Below are 17502 nucleotides of genomic sequence, written 5' to 3' on the forward strand. Positions count from 1 at the left end.
GGGAGCCTGACGTGGGATTCAATCCCGGGTCTCCAGGATCGCGCCCTGGGCCAAAGGCAGGCGCCAAACCGCTGCGCCACCCAGGGATCCCAGATCACATTTTTCCAACCATAAAATCATAGGATCACTGTACGTACGCTGGGGTCCGATCAGTGCATTTGGTCCGCCTGTTTTTTCCTTTAAGAATTACTTGATTTTAATAATCTAATTGCCACCAAGATTTAAAGCTCCTGTATCTTTGCATTTGTAAAGTAAAATTCTATCGGTCATTGTCATGACTTATTTTGTGCCGAGACCCACTGGGATTGCAAATTTTAACTACAATGAAAAACATGTGATTTATTTTTCTACACTCTGCTTTATGAGGTGGTTTCCAAGGATGGGTCACAGTGAAATGGGGGCACCATTTCTAGGTAACGAAGTGTGAGCTCCAACTTATTTTAGGTGAGCAGGTGAGCAGAGACAGAGCTGCGGCTGAAGAACTGTGGTCTCACTTTCCTCTCTACTGCCAAGAGCTTGCCCCTGGGGCCTTTTTAAACTACTATCTAAAAAAAAAAAACAAAAAAACAAAAAACAAAAAACAAAAACAAAAAAACTACTATCTAATACTTCAGAGAGGGCAGCCCGGGTGGCTCAGCAGCTTAGCACCGTCTTCAGCCCAGGGCGTGATCCTGGAGACCTGGGATTGAGTCCCATGTCGGGCTCCCTGCATGGAGCCTGCTTCTCCCTCTGCCCATGTCTCTGCCTCTCTCTCTCTCTCTCTCTCTCTCTCTCTCTCTGTGTGTGTGTCTCTCATGAATGAATGAATAAGATCTTTAATAAGATCTATAATAATAATACTTCAGACAGACAGCAAAATTAGATTAGTTGTGACTCTACTTACCCAGGGAAATAAGTAGCAGTATAACACTCTAGGTTCCCAGTTTTTCTGTCCCTTAACAACTTATGTTTCTGGGGACCTCAGTTTTCCTATGTTTAAAGCGAAGCTGCCAAATACCTGCCCAAGGAAGCACGTTGCTTATGTTCCATGAGAAAAGGTGTGAAACACATGCTGAACCGACTTCCAATGTGCTTCACGTCCCTTCCCACAACTGCGTACAGATTGAGAAGCTGTTAGGCTCCCTGCCAATCTGGCATTGACTAAAGCCTCTGGCCCTTGTCTTGAGGAATCTCATGAGGCATCTCTCAGACGAGAAGAAGGGTTACCTCTATATTCAAACTCATACAATCTTCCAAAAACTCCAAATAGAAGGCCTACCAGAAAATACACATGCCAGCAAAAACAGCTCAACGCGACTGCAGAGGTTTGCTCACGTGGCTCCTGGCTCAGCTCGGTAATTGAACCATCTGTTTGGGTTACACGTATGTCTCCACGCAAGAGTGATGGTACCCGGGGTGCAAGGAAGTTTACTTATCACGCTAGTCAGCCCACGTGGTCCACTACCCAGGCTCGAACCCACACGGGGCATCCAGGGCAACGCTCTGAATCACCTGGCTAATGAATACATATAAGGGCATCTCTCCTCCCAGAAACCCAACACACGGTTTCGCAGAGTGGGGAGTTTTGTCTTTGACACTAAAACCGACTCTGATCATTTCTGCCTTTTAAGGAGAAGGGAGAAGAGGGGCATAATTCAGTCAGAGTAATAAAACAGTCATGGCCATAAAAATAAGTAGTTGCTCCTAAAACAAAGGTGGCCTCCCTCAATACTGTGTAATCCTGACGGGTGTGCCTGGGAGGAGAGGGTCAAAACCTTTGAAGAAGCAAACGTGGATCCCAAAGCTGGGTCAGGGCGTGAGGAACCAAGGAGGACGACCCTGAAAACCAGGGAAGCACAGAATCTGGGGGAGGATGAGAGGTCTGGCAACGTGGTGATGGCTGTCCTCCACCTCTTCAGACCCGGGGGAAAACCGTTACTGACACACATGCCTCATTCGGGAGACGAGGTAGCAGTACGTAGCTCCAGGGGGAGAGAGGCAATGAAGCAGGGGGACACAGGAACCTGGAGCCTGCAGGCCCTGGAACCCATGGTGACAGACCAGTATGGCCGCCTTGGCCTCCACTTCCACTCTGGGCGCGCACGCGAGTAAACTGTCAAGCAGAGCGGAATGCCGGGCGCATCTCCAGGCAGGTTCCACGTACCTGTAACCCACCAGATTAAACCGGAACTGGGAAACCATGGGCACGTTGAGAGCATCAGTCCACTTGCCAGGCCCAGCAGAACTGCACCTCTGTAAGAAAACGACACGCTGTAGGGCATCGGCCGCCATTAACATTTCAGGTCCCAGATATAAAACGGAAATATATCTCCTACCTCTAGTCTGTCCAAGACATAATATGAGGGTGGGAAAAAAAACCAACTGAGGTCATGGGATCCCACTGAAAACCAGTATTAAATCCACTCAGAACAGGGAAGTCATAGCTCAGAATTGAAATAAGCATCTTCCATCTTTCATGGTCAACGTAAAACACAGCAACTGAGTTTTAAATCAGACTCTATATTGGCCATGTGACATCTTGTTTTTGAAGGTTTTATTTATTGAGAGAGAGTGTGTGTGGTGAGAGCAGGGGGAGGAACAGAGGGAGAGGGAGAGAGACAAGCAGACTCTGCGCTCAGCTTGGGGCCTGAGGTCATGACCAGAGCCACAACCCAGAGTATGATGCTTGACCTGACTGAGCCACCCAGGCACCCGGGCCGTGTGACATTTTAAAGGACTCTCTCGAAGACAAAGAGAAAAAGTCATTGGGCATCGTTTCCAAGTAGTCTGCCTCTTTTCTTTCTTTTGTCTGCCTCAATACAGTCCAGGCCTTTCTCGGACTGCGGTCAACCCCATAACTAACTGATAGTTGTGTGCGTTTGAAAACAACCACAAACTATTTCATTCTTCTGCTACTTTGGCAAAGGAGAAAGAAAAGGTTGTAACTCATCTTTAGGGGAAAATCCAGAAGCAATAGCAGCTCCACCATGGCGCTCAATTAAATAGCTATGATGTAAGTTAAGCTGGAAAACACAGCACTTACTACCTCCTGGGTGCCTTTTTTTTCAGACTTTTACATATATTTAGCTCATTTAATCCTTACAAATCGCTAACATAAATGTAGAGGTAGATGCTGGGGCAAAGAGCACTTAAGTAACCTTCCTGAGGTCATACACAGTAGCCCCAGTTGGACTGAGAACCCAATGAAGGCCCTCAGGCTAAGGAGTGAGGCTCTCAGTCACTACCCTGCCTACCCCCACCTCCAAAGTTAAGGATCATCCTGAGTCTACAGAAGATCAGATGTGAAAAAAGGCCATGAAGGACATGGATGATCTCTTTTCTATCCCCAACTCAATGACAAAGGCTTAAGACGACCTGCTATGTGTCAGGCTATGTTCTAGGGGCTTGGGATACATCCTAAGAAGAAGACCCCTTTCCTCTGTAGGGCTCACATGCAGTGAGGGAGGAACAGGCAATAAACACAACAAATAATGCAGGATATATCAGAAGGTGGAAAGCACGACGATGAGTGAGAGCACCAAGGTCGGGAGCACTCGGAGGGGCTGATGGGAAGCCGGAAATGCCACTAAGACACAGTTTGTCTCGCTCCCTCATTCTCCCAGGGTCTACCATCTGCACTGATCCTTCCACTACCCGAAGTCCGCTCAGCACGCTCTGGGCCTCTCCCTCACCCTCCTCCTGTCTCCCACCTCTTTGCACCATCAACACTTACCCAGGACCCATTCCCTTAGGTGGAACCTAATGAATTTTAGGAAACAAGTCCCACTACAATGGTCATGGCTGGTGATGGTCTAAGGCAACATTTCTTAAACAGGGTTCTGAGAAACACTAATTTTATTGGCTGTTAGCACCTCAAGACACCAGTGTTCCACAGAACACGACCTGGGAAATGCTGGTCTCCTGAGATGCATCTCCATCTTCAGTGTCTCACTCCAACAGACAGGATTATAAAATGTCTTAAAAAACAAAATACCTCGGAGTCGGACTGGCTTGTGAAGCCCGCAGGATGAATGTGGGGGTGGCACACAGCGAAGTAAACCCCAACACTAGAGTGATGAATAGCCGGGGCATCTGGCTGGCCTACATCATCTTGGTAGGACTGCTGCATGTGGTTCCCCCTTCTTCAGCGGACCTGTTGTCTGGACCCTGACCAACGTCATCCATAACTTGGCTACGTATGTCTTCTTACATACGGTGATAGGGACACCCTTTGAGACCCCGGACCAAAGAAAGGCTCGGCTACTGACACACTGGGAATGGATGGACTCAGGCTCCAATTTACCTCTTCCCGCAAATTCCTCAGCGTCTCTCCTATTGTACTCTACCTCCTGGCCAGCTTCTACACCAAGTACGATGCTGCTCACTTCCTCAGCAACACAGCCTCATTGCCTAGTGTACTGCTGCCTAAGTTACCCCAATTCCATGGGGTTCGTCTCTTTGGCATCAACAAATACTGAGGGACAGGGCTGGGGATAACACTGGACCAAAGGGTTAGAACATCCTTTCCTTCTCCGTATTGTCTTCTGTATCTTGAAAGCCTGAGAACTATATCACCTTTCCCAAGCTCCAGGAAGAGAACAGATTGGAAAATGGGGCTCTCGGGGCCCAGCCCTAAGAGCAGACTTTTTTGAATCAGGCAAGGTGGGAAAGATAAGGGCTAAATCACGCTCCCTCACAGCAGGAAGCTATGTTTAAACAGCTTGTTTGGTAACTGAGCAGCTTGTTTTGTGATTAAGTTTTTCTAGATCTTCTACCCACACCACTTTCCAGCTCTGTTTTGCTGTGTATTTTCCTTATAATAAAGATACTTTTTTTAAAAAAAAAAACAAAACAAAACACCTAATTTTACAGGTGGGGAACACAAGGCCAGGGACACAGTGGGACTGGTCCACAGTTGAATGATGACTTGCTGTTGGCTAACCAGGACCTCAGCCTGTAAGCCTGGTCTTGGAGCCCTCGCCCAGTTCTCCTTCCGCTCTTCCATACAACTGAGCCTGTTTTCATAGGGAACTTTGGAAACAAAGCTTTAACCCATGAGAATAAACTCCTTCCCTTCCCTTCTCTTCCTTTCTTCCTTTTCTCCCTTTCCCCCAAAGATGCTAAGGCATCCGGGAGCAGAGATACAGACTCTGAGGGAGATAACATACTAGCTCAAGCACCTGACCCAGAGGAAGTCATAAATAGTAGTTCTTTTTCCCATTCCCTAACCTCAAGGAGCTTAGTGTCTCGAAAGGAAGAAAGACCTAAAATAACTGCAAAATAAGAAAACTGTGACACGGATTAATAATAAGGATATAATAGGGTGGGCGTGGGATTCAAGGTAGGATGTGGTATCGAGAAACCCTTGGGATAATGAGAGAAGACTTCACTGAGGAGATGCCCGTGCTGGGTTTTGGAGGGTGAATAAGAGCTCGCCAAGGCAGAGACGGCAGCCCAGATGGAAGGAAGAGCACACACCTGCAGATGGAGGCCCACAACAGTCCAGCACCTCTAGGGAACTGAAAGTGATTTCAGCTCAGGTGAAGCACCAGAGTAAGGTGGGAAGTGTCTGTAAAAGGAAGTGGGGTTGGGGAGCAGATCCTGTCTCACACAATCTCGTATGGAAAGACTGCTCACAGGTTTCAAGCCGGGGACTGAGGGGGGGTCAGACCTGCATTTTGGAGAGCACCCTCCAGGGCAGTGCGGGGAAGGGCACACCGAGGACAGACCATTAAGAGGCAAGAGAGGAAGCCTAGAAGAAAGACGGTGGGGGCTCCACAAGGGCACACGCCGGCGGGGGTGAGGGGAGGGGAGAGATTTGAGAGAAGCAGTAGAATTGACTCGGCTTCGTGCCAAACAGATGCAGAAAATGAGAAAGACACAGTTGTGGGATGACTCCTGGATCCTGGCTTGGCAGATGGGGTGGCAGCCAGAAAGGGTGAGGCAGGGAGGAAGAGGAGCAGGTTTGGGCCTGGGCACTGCCGAGGCCAGACCCAGACAGGCTGAGCTTGAGGCCCCCGGGGGGAGTGGGGTGGGGGGGATGCTCTCACGTCCGCTGGGGAAGGATCCAGCAGGCAGTTGCACGTCTCCAAATGTGGGGATCTCCACACTTGAAGAGAAAACAGTTATCTGAGGCAGATGTTTTAAAGCCTCTTCTGATCTTTTTACGTGAAAGGCTGGGCCTGAACACAGGAGAAAAGGGGAATCCCAAAGGTTAGAGAGAGGGTGAATAAGGACCAAGTACACGAACCAACGCTTAAACCCAAGGCTGCGGATTCCCCGGTGCCCCGTGGTTGGAGCGAGCACCGGGCGATGCAGAGATCTCCCTGGGCTTCCCTCCTCCTAGAGGATACAGATCGATGCCCAGGCTGCCAACCTGGTCTCTCTCATCAGGGCACTGTGGTCCCATCCCACCAAATGCCAGTGAGGGGTCTGGAGGAACTGTCTTTCCTGCCCCTGAGGATGCTCGTCCATGCGGGGATTCCTCAGAGGGCCCAAGCAGGAGCTCCCAGAACCTCTCATGTAGCCGTGCACATCCCTTAGCCCCCCATCACCTGCTTTCCAGCAATCCTTCAGCACGGGGGCGGACACCCCCTGGCTTCATCTCCACGGTACGCACGTAATAATGCCACGCAGTGTTTTTGCTATCTCAGGAAAGGGAAATATGAAATATCTACCTGGCAAAAGAAGTACTTCCTTCAACCATAATAGCCAAATTCTTGATTGTACCCAAATCGAAACTCACCCAAAGGGGTTAGGATCTGGCCCTGGGTGGGGGTGCCCACTCACTGCCCATCTGGAAACAAGCGAGACCTCTCCAAAAATCCAGTGGGTGAGGAACATGAGACTGCCAAAGGCAGCCCCTGCCAACCACCAGGCAGGTCTGGAGGCCGTGCCCTTGGCTGCCTCTCCAGGTCTTTTTCCCTCTGGTTTATTGCCGTCACCATCTAGGATAAAAAATGGAAAAGAGTCAGTTATGGGGAAATTTACCCTCTACCTTTCACGGACTTTTAGCAAGTTAGGAGATGGCACCTGGCTTCCAGGAGCTTATTTCAGAAGGAAAGTTGAAACATGAAACTACAATACAGAGCAGAACGTGCTGAGAAGCTAGTTGGCGGGAGAGACCATTCCAGGCGGGCTGGATCGGGAATGGTAAGGGAGACCCAAGCATTCTGGAATTTCACAAGTGAAAACACAGCAAGTGGGGCGACTGGGGGGCTCAGTCAGTTAAGCTTTTGCCTTTGGCTCCGGTTATGATCTCAAGGTCCTGGGATGGAGCCTCACATCAGGCTCTCTGCTCAGGGGGGAGTTTGCTTCTCCTTCTCCCCCTGCCCCTCCCCGTCACTTGAGCCCTCTCTCTGTCTGTCTCTCAAATAAATATATAAAATATTAAAAAGAGAGAGAAAGAAAGAAAATTCAGCAAGTTATTTACTTCATGTGATGTTAACAGTATGAGCAAAAATATATAGAGAAAAAGGGGCTGTTATGTTTGGGGAGCAGAGGCGTCCACAACCAGGATACCCGGCCGTGTCCTCCGCAGAACAGGGCTCTCATGTAACCTGCTATGTGCCCGGAGGAACAGCAGTACACTGACCGACCAGTTACTGAGGGTCATGAACTCATTCCATCCTCACAACTCATGAGGCAGACTCTATCGCTAGTCCCATTTTACAGATTTGAAAACTGAGGCCCAGAGGGAACAAGTCACTTGTCCAAGATCATGTTGCTCGTAAAGAGAGCTCAGACAAGACGGGTTCCGGTGCCTGTGGGCCTAACTATACCATACTTCATGGGACTCTTTAACCGAGAGGTTTTCTCCTTCCATCGCAGCAATGACTTCAAGTACAAAAACCTAAGAATTGGGCAGACTGCGGGCAGAAGAATTTCTTTTTTTCGAATTTTTTTTGTAAGATTTTATTTATCTATTCATGAGAGACACAGAGAGAGGCAGAGACACAGGCAGAGGGAGAAGCAGGCTCCCTGCAGGGGGCCTGATATGCGACTCCGGGATCACACCCTGAGCATAAGAACTTCTTTGTAGGAACAGAGAACCTGTTGGGCAGATGCCCCGTGATACAGGTAATGCTCTCTGCAGGGTAGAAGAAAGCCCTCGGGTCTGCCTCTGGGGCTAGTAGCTGGACTTCACAAGGAGGAGGAAAGCTATTCCTGCTAATAAAGGAGTCAAAGGACGGGAGCAGAGCCGGGAGCTGCAGGGATGCTGGGGTGGGTGTGAAGACAGAGGAGGCCAGGCCGGGAGACTGAGCAGTCTTTAGGGAAAGAGAGCTCTAAACTAAATTTGCTCATCATCACTGTTGTGTCCTCCGGTGGGGGACTCCTCCCCCAGGGCCCCACCTAAGCTTTGATTAAAACTACAAAAATGAAAAAAAAATAAAACTACAAAAATGCCTGGTGTGATTGGATATTCTGGGGAAACTGGTGAAGAGTCTGGAATTTTGTAAATGAGGCACAGGGCAAAAGCAGGAAGGGACCCACAACTGGGTCACATACATTTAAAACGGGAGAGAAAGAAGAAAACTCAAGTCAGGAAACGTTAAACGATACCCTGACGTTCAATCCTTATCAGGCTGTACCTGTGAAATCTGCCGCCTGAGTTGCCGCCTTTGGGTGTTACTGTTTCATAAAACACAAAGCATGTATTAGGGCGCCAGACAGCGTCCTAAACGTTCTAATATTAATGTCCAATTTGCTTGCCCAGTGCCCCCTTATTCCCAATGCCCCGGTTTCATGCCAAAATTGGGGCCAGAGGGGGATTATACAAGCACTTTGTTCACGGTGAGCCAAAGCCTTCTACACTTCCATTAATCTGTGAGATTTCTCCTGGTGTGGACAAAAGAACAGTGACTCACTGAGACTTACACAAAAAGCCAGGTGCAAGTTAACCAGAATCTAGTAACACTTCTCCCTTTTTTTCAGAAGGATCTCAAGTTAACATATGGAGCAAACATCCAAGCTGGGTGTACGTCTCTGAGAAAGCCAGCTCCAGAGGGAGACAGGGGACTTCAAAGGGGCTGTAAATATGCAAGATTTCCTTTCTTTTCAAGCTTCAGACTTGGAGCTGAAATATCTTCAGATTCCCAGGGCGCCTGGGTGACTCCGTCTGTTAAGCCTCTGACTCTCGATTTTCAGCTCAGGTCCTGATCTCAGGATCCTGGGATCAAGGCCCCCACCCCCCCCACGTTTCTGCTTGTCTGCCTCTGGCCTTCCCCTGCTTGTTTGCTTCTCTTTCTCAAATAAATTAATAAATAATCTAAATTTATAGATTTATATAAATAATCTATAATATACATATGTATATATATATATATATATATATATATATATATATATATATATCTCCCAGAAAAGAAAATATATACACACACACACGCACACACGCACACAAGCCTAGATAGTTCTCACAGCCCTTGCTCACAATTAACTTCTCATAGGCTTAAGGGATATCCTGGGGTCAGGACAGAGGAAGAGATCTCTCTTCCTAGATGCAGGGTCTCATTCCGGGAAGCCCCATCCAGATGGAAAAGGGAGAAAGACAGAGCTGGGAGCCAGCTGGGAGTCTGAGGCCTGGTTTACCCTCCCACCCCACACTGATAGGAGCCAGAAATGGCTTTTTATTTTCCCTCTCTGTTCTGGCAAGGAAAAGGTGCCTTCTGCTTAGATAGACTCCACTGGCTGTGCCGGTTTCAGAGGAAAAGGGAAACTCTCCCTATTTCAGAGGGAAAGAAAACTGAAAAGGAGAGCGTGCAGAAAGACTTTCTATCTTTTCAAGGTGTGTTGCATTCAGATAAGAAAAGTAAACTATGCAAGAGAGCAAATTCCTAAATAAATTGGGCGTACCCTTACCTGTGCAAATGCGATCAAGTGTGGCTACGGTACTTAATGTCAGTATCACTCTATTGGACATCTGATAACTCCAGATTGGGTTTAGCGAAGTGTACCATATGCGGAGAACAAGGAGAAGAATCTGTCCTAAAATGAATCCCCAGATTCGGAGGAACCTGTAAGTACGAAAAATACGTTTAACGACTTCTTGATGGGGTTTCACTGTACTGTGTTCACAGTGAATTTCATAATTTCAGAGAACGAGGGTATGAAATAGTCCTGTGAGTAGTAATTTGCAGTAAGGAACATGCCTTAGTCTTTATATCATCCATTACCCAGGCAACTTATGATTCCTTAAGTCTTGAAATATTATGGAGACTGATGGCAAGTATTCATGTTCTGATTTTGTGAAAAGGAAAAGGAAAAGAGAGGGAGGGAGAGAGAGAGAGAGAGAGAGAGAGAGAGAGAGACTTTTACCAGCTACATGCAAAATGAATACTATCACTTGGAACTCCTGGTCCCAACTTCCCCGTCCGTAAGTGATCACACGTGTTTGTCTACGGGCATAAGATATGAACCTTTGTCTACAGACATGAGATACCATACCTTTGCAGGCCACTTCCTGTCCACCATGTCACAGCCTGCACAATCAGCGAGGAAGACACACCAAGGGCAAGGACCACCAGCCGAACCCTGGCATTCGAAGCCTGGAAGGAGGCTACGCTGCCTGCAAACGAACGAAGGAGAGCTAAACATTTCTAGCAACCGCGCACGGGAACTGCACCATCGGCATTTGATAACTGTTGCATCTGATGCCATCTTTACACTCAGGAAGACAAAGTTAATATAGCATACACACGAGTTAATACATAATCTTTTTAAAAAAAATTTGTGATGTCATTCGTGACAACATAAAATCTACTACGTTAAAGTGTACAGTTCGATGGTTTCTAATACACTCACGAAGTTGTGCAACTATTACCACTATCAAAAAAAAAAACCTATTACCACTATCTAGTTCCAGAACATTTTTGCCACCCCAAAAAAAGAAATCTATACCCATTAACGGACACTCCTTTTTCCTCCTCCCTTCTCCCCCAGCCCCTGGCAATCACTCATCTGCTTCCTGTCTGTATGGATTTTTCCCATTCTGAGCATTTTGTATAATGGAACCATGTAATATGCAGCCTTCTGTGACCGCTTCTTTCACTTAGCATAAGGTTCTCAAGGCTTCTCCATACTGTAGTACTTTGTTCCTTTTTATGGCTGAATAATATTCCACTGCCGGCACAGAGTGCGTTTTGTGCAGTCATTCATCAGGGATGGGCGTTTGGGTTGTTTCCATCCTTTGGCTATTAAGAATAAAGTTGCCACAACTGTTTGCCTACAAGGTTGTATGTGAACCACTGTTTTCGTTTTTCTTGGGTCTACACCAAGGCGTGGTGCTGTTAGGTCAGGTGGTAACTCTGTTTAGCATTTTGAGGAGCTGCCAAACTGTTTTCCAAAGCGGCTGCACCAGTCACATTCCTGCCAGCAATGTGTGAGGGTCCCAGATGCTCTGCATCCTTGCCAAGGCTCGTCGCTACCTGTCTTTTTGATTATAGCCATTCTAGTGGATCAAAAAAAAATTTTTTTGGATCAAAATTTTTAAGGAAAGAAATAACCTAAACCAATAGGAGTATGAAGCAGTTTAATAGTTGAGTGCATAGTAATTTGCTGAAAATAGCTGAGGTTAGGACGCCTGGGTGGCTCAGCAGTTGAGCGCCTGCCTTTGGCTCAGGGCGTGATCCTGGAGACCCGGGATCGAGTCCCACATCAGGCTCCCTGCATGGAGCCTGCTTCTCCTTCTGTCTATGTCTCTGCCTCTCTGTGTCTCTCATGAATAAATAAAATCTTAAAAGAAAAGAAAAGAAGAAAAGAGAAAACAAAAGAAAATAGCTGAGGCACAGAGACGATAGCATGTAACACCCAGATCTTGTCCGGGGTTACATTAGGTACCTTAGGCCTCTTGAAACACCAAGTCGTTTCACTTCCAGAGGAAGCATCTGAAAGGAGTTTTAAGGCAAAGCATGGCTTACATCAGCCTCTGTTTAACCTCAGCAAAGCTCGGTGGCCACCCAGAAGAGCACCTGGCCGACACCGCCTCTTCATCCTCATCTCTGTGTCACTCTCCTACCCATGCTGTTTTCTCAAAATTGAGTCTACCTCTACTCAAGGTGATGGAAGCATCCCAACAGGAAGCATCCCAAACACCACCCCCTCCCCCAGACTTAGTAATATCACATCCCTTACAGCGACCAGAAGTGGACTTAAATAATCAAAAACTGCCCTAGGGACTCTCAGCCCATAACTTTGTGGGTAAGGCTGGTACAAGCAGCATTGAGCAAAAGCAACCGGAAAGGGGCCGCTGATGAGACCATTCCCATAAAGCCAACCAGGGAATGGGATGAGAAAATGAAACGTGCAACACCCAGGAACTCAGAGAAGGATGCTGCAAGCCCAGGGCAGTTTCACTCAGTTACTAGGGACTCAATTCAGGGTAGAATGTCTCATTTCTATTATTTCTGGAGCTGACGTTTTTCACAGCCGTTTGATGGGTCTTTCCATTCCTATGGAGACCGTCTTCATATAGGGGGCATTTTTTCCCCCCAGTGGTCTCTACCACTGTTCTTTCTGAGCTCAGGATCTTAAAAAGCCAGAGTCCTGCATCCTCGTGGGTCTCCGCAGAATTCACTGCACTAACCTTGTTCTGCTTCCTCCAGGGGCTGGCCCATAGAAAAGCAGAGGCAATTTCCCAGTAATCCCTGCCACTGTTTCTGGGGAAAAAAAAGTCAAATGACTGTTTCCGGAGAGAAGGAATATACAGTGTGGTTCATGAACAAATGCCACTTGGAAACCACTCAGAAGGCCAAGTGCATTAGAGCAGAAGGGCAAGACATCCGGAGTTCTCAGCCACGGAGTCAACCCCAGTGGGGTCTGGTGTTTCTGCTTAGAAAACATGTTTCTTCCGTGACCCCACCCTCTTACATTTTTACTACTGGTGCCTCTTCAGAGATTCCCAATATTTATTAATATGAACACTCTCAATTCTTTGCGATAGTAAGTGTACATTTAAAATTCTTAATTGCTAAAAAAAAAAAACAACACAATTTTTCATTGCTAGTTTTCGGCAATGTAACATTCTCAAAATCAGAATTCAAAAGATACCAGGGTATATGTCGTTAAGTCTCCCTTTTATGCCGGTGTCTAGCTAGATACCACATTCAAGCAATGAAAATGCTATGGTTTTTTTTAAATCCTTCTAAAGCTATTTAATGCATGTTCAATTAGATACTAAATATATTTCCATCTAAACTTTCTTACACAGATGTTAGCATCTGCACACAGTTTAGTGCATCTTTGGTTTTCACTTAACATATTTTAAAGAACATCCCATTTCCTTAGATAAGTAATGTCTCATTCTTTTATGTAGCTGCACAGTATTCTATGGTATTCCAAGTTTCAAAATCATAATTTACTTAACCTATCCTATATACATGACATTTAGGTTATTTCTTATCTTGTGATTATAAATATTGTTGCAATGATTAAATAACCTTGTATTTTCACCCTTTTAACATGCATGTGAGTATATCCGTAGGCTATATTCCTAGAAGTGGAATTGCTGAGCAAAAGAGAATGTATATACCTTTGTAATTTTGATAAATGCTGCTAAATTATTATTGGCAGAACTTGTGCCAATTTATATTCCCACCAGCAATGTCTGAGCGCCTGCTTTCCCATCCTTGTAATACAGGGTTACTTGATTTTGTTCTTTGGCAATCCAGTACATGAAGCTACATACAAATATATGTGTGTTATTTGTATTCATTGTAATGTTTTTTAAGAATCAATTATATTTCCTTTCCAATAAACTGATTGTATTCCTTGTTCTGTTATCTATTGAGCTATTGGTCCTTTTTATTACTGATTTATAAGAACTCTGTATGTTAGTGAAATTAGCTCTTTGACTAAGAGTTGCAAGTATCTCTCCTAATTCGTTGCTTGACTTTGCTCACTATATAGCACTCATCATGCATAATTTTCCTCTTTTCATGCAGTAGCTTTCAACAATTTTTAATGGTTTCTGACTTGTATGTCATAGGTGGAAAAAGAACACAAAATGTTCAAAAGTTGGTCTGTTCTCCCTTTTCATTTCAGTGATTTTTTTTTTTTTTTTTTTTTAGGCTTTCCAATCTGACAGAAAAGTTAGAAATGTAAAAGACGTGGCCTCTTGGTCTAGCCTTCCAGTTCCACTAAAACTCTCTCAGGTAGTCGTAAGAGAAAGAGGAATCTTGTTTCATTTCATCATTTAACATTCAAAGAACAGTCTACATATTTTCACTTGTTTTTTGCCAAAAAAAAAAAAAAAAAAAAAAAGAAATCCTTAAAGAAGCACTTTTAGGGGCACCTGGGTGCCCTGGTTCAGTTGGTTAAGCATCTGCCTTAGGCTCATGTCATGGTCCCAGGTCCTGGGATCGAGCCCCATGTTGGGCTCCCTGCTCAATGGGGAGCCTGCTTCTCCCTCTGCCCCTCCCCTCTGCTCGTGCTCACACTCATTCTCTCTCTCTCACACACACAGATGAATAAAATCCTTAAAAAAAAAAAAAAAAGAAGAAGAAGCACTTTTAAATCTTACCCACAGTAATTAACCGCAACAGGATTAGCATCCACTTCTTGTTAGCCAATTTCCAGAAAGGAGTAAGTATGAGGAATATTGGAGAAAGAAATGCTATGCCAAAACCTTCAAGCCCAGTGAGTTCTAGAGTTTGCAGGGGAAAGTAATAGATCATTGGTCCCAGGCCATGGCAGAGAGACCAAGAAACATAACCTAGGGGGAGAAAAAAAAAAACAATGTTTAAGGAGCAAGTGTAAATGTGTCCTTGTTACAAACAGATATCCTGCCACTGTACCCCCTCTGGCTGGTCCGCCCTCCTTCACCGTTCTGACCTCAACCGGCTTCCACTACCAAATTCCCCTCCTTCCCACACCAGCAGCGCAGTGTCCCAGGAGGAGCATGGGGCCTGCTGTGGTGAATCCCTTGACACCCCGCTTATTCCTTTAAGCTTGTTCACACCCGCAAGCTCAGCCTTCACTTGAAACCTCTTCATCTGGATCATCTGGGTTGAACTGGATTTTCTGTTAGGACCCTAACTGATGAAATGTCTTTAAGTCAACCCTTCTATAAAGAGCAACACCATGAGAATCAAAAAGAGAAACAAAGGGGGGTGCCTGGCTGGCTTAGCTGGAGGAGCATGCGACTCTTGATCTCTCTGGTTGTGGGTTCAAGCCCCGCATTGGGTGGAAGAAGGAAAGGGAAAGGAAGGGAAGGGAAGGGAAAGGGGAAAGGGAAAGGGAAAGGGAAAGAGAAAGGGAAAAGGGAAAGGGAAAGGAAAGGGAAAGGGAAGGAAAGGGAAGGGGAAGGAAAAGGAAAGGGAAGGAAAGGGGAAAGGGGAAAGGGAAAGGAAAGGAAGAAAGAGACAAATAGCAGGACTCCCTCTCTTCCTCCCACTCCAGACCACACCCCAAGGCAGGTTAGTTAGGCAACAATCATTTTCTCTTAAGTGGATTTTTAAAACCTAACCTTAGGAGACAGTATAGGGTAGTGAAAGACCTAGAACTGAAGTCAGGCTCACCTCTGCCAACTACTGACGGTAGGATCCTCTACAGGAATGATAATGAACTAATGGGCACTTACGCCGTGCCAGCCCTTGTGCTGAATATTTACAGAGATCGTCCTTCTTATTCCTCATCCAACTCATGTTCTGTGAAATGGACACTTTTTGCCCCCCTCTTACAAACGTGAAAACAAAAAACTTCTGAGATTTCCCAATATAATAGCCCAAGGTGGAAAGAGGAGCTGGCGGCAAGAGCGAACCTCCACCCGGGGAGTCTGACTGCGAGGGCAGCTGTGTAACCCCCTGCATAGTAACCCCCCCCCCCCCCCCGACCAGCCCCTTCTCAGCCCAACTTCCTTAAGCAACAGAGTAGCTCTTTCAGGGACCTCACAGGGCTGTGAGCACGAAGTGCGACGGAGGGCCCAGCACCCGGCACCCTAGGTACTTGCTGAATGTGACTCACTTCACGGCCCTGTACTTAGAAGACACGTTCCGAGCCAGGGAAAAAAGGGGGGAGGGGGGAGGACGCTTCTGAATATCAGCAGCTTCCAAGGGCAGCCCCAGTGGCCCAGCGGTTTAGCGCCGCCTGCAGCCCAGGGCGTGACCCTGGAGACCCGGGATAGAGACCCACGTCGGGCTCCCTGCATGGAGCCTGCTTCTCCCTCTGCCTGTGTCTCTGCCCCACCACACCCCCTCTCTCATGAATAAATAAATAAAATCGTAAAATATATATATAAATATATATATATTTATATATACATATATATATATATATATATATATATATATATATATATATATATATCAGCAGCTTGCAGAAAATCTTTAGGAAGGAGCCTCTCCGGGCCAAAGGAATGCTTCCCAGTGACCCCGAGATTACAGCCTGCTCCCAAACGTGTGTCTGGGAATTCCGATTCTCATCCTCCGCGTCCGGCACGAGCACACCCGCAGTCGTTCTCCGGGCCTCTTCGCGGGGCCGCTGGGGGCGCCGCCGCGGGGTCCTGGGCGGGTTAGGGACGCGCCGCGCACCTGCGCCCCGGGCCGCCCCCGCGCTTAGGGCCCGGGCTGAGGCTCAGCAGCCTGGAGGTCTGGGGGGCGGGGGCGGGGCCTCCACGCCGACAGCCAGGCGCATCCCACTACCCCCCCTCCCCCCGGAATCCTCAATCTAAGTCTTGGCTGCTGCTTTTTTTGCTTTTTTTTTTTTTTTTTTTTTAATTCTTGGCTTGGGCGCCACAAGTTTCCAGGGCACTCGCCTGCGGCCCGCTGTGCTCCCTCCCGGCCCCCGCGCGAGCGCCGGCGGCCTCGACTTACTTACCCAGGAGGCTCTCCAGGAGCAGCTCTCGCCACAGCCGGGCCATGGCTGCGTGCACCCGCCCCGCCGCGCCCTGGGAGCCCCAGCCGGGCCGGGGTGGGGTGGGGTGGGGTGGGGTGGGGCCCCCGCCGCCGCCGCCGCCCCCGCCCCCGCCCAGCCCGCGCGGCCTCCCGGGGCCTCGGAGCCCGCCGTCGGGCCCAGCCCGGGGAAGGGGCGCGGCGCGCGCTGCGAGCGGGAGGGGGCCCCAGGACCTTGGCATAGGCGCCGCGGAGCCCGCAGCACCCTCTCAGCTCCGCGCTAAGCAGGCGGCGCCCCCACCCCCGCCCCCGGGCGCTGCGACCTCGGATTTTCCGAGGCTTTTAGAGACGTCGCAGCCCTTGCTCAGGGGAGAGAAAATAGCTGATGGGAGGGCACCGTGTTGCCCTCCTGACTCCATGAAAGACGATGTTGGAGAGTGAGGACGCAGGGGAGACCCGCGCATCCCGGCGGAGCCGGCGAGCCAGGCCCGCGGTGCGCCCTCAAATATTACCACACCCCAGGGAGCCTTGACATTTTTTTTTTTGGAACCTTCTGAAATCAGTTTATTTTAATTCGCTTTAGTTTTTTAAAATTTTTATTTATTTATTCATGAGAGGCAGAGACAGAAATTTTTTTTTGGAACTTTCTGAAAGCAATTTATTTTAATTTGCTTTAGTTTTTTAAGGTTTTATTTAT

The 17502-nt window shown here is 47.6% G+C and overlaps 1 protein-coding gene and 1 pseudogene across 1 annotated transcript in view; one reads left to right on the forward strand and one right to left on the reverse strand.

Moving 5' to 3' along the window:
- The window catches only part of CWH43 (cell wall biogenesis 43 C-terminal homolog), a 60599-nt gene extending 43685 nt beyond the window's left edge, over positions 1-16914 (reverse strand). Inside the window, exons 1-6 of the mRNA XM_072749030.1 lie at positions 16792-16914; positions 14498-14689; positions 10426-10546; positions 9841-9995; positions 6725-6926; positions 2144-2232 (exon numbers count right to left, since the gene is read on the reverse strand). Of these exons, the coding sequence (XP_072605131.1) occupies positions 2144-2232; positions 6725-6926; positions 9841-9995; positions 10426-10546; positions 14498-14689; positions 16792-16834 (802 nt within the window). The 5' untranslated portion in view covers positions 16835-16914. The remainder of the gene's footprint in view (positions 1-2143; positions 2233-6724; positions 6927-9840; positions 9996-10425; positions 10547-14497; positions 14690-16791) is intronic.
- On the forward strand, positions 4007-4457 carry LOC112933371 (ORM1-like protein 2 pseudogene; annotated as a pseudogene).
- Positions 16915-17502: the final 588 nt, after the last annotated feature.

Source organism: Vulpes vulpes, chromosome 2 (genome assembly GCF_048418805.1).
Source record: "Vulpes vulpes isolate BD-2025 chromosome 2, VulVul3, whole genome shotgun sequence".
Classification (NCBI taxonomy): Eukaryota; Metazoa; Chordata; class Mammalia; order Carnivora; family Canidae; genus Vulpes; species Vulpes vulpes.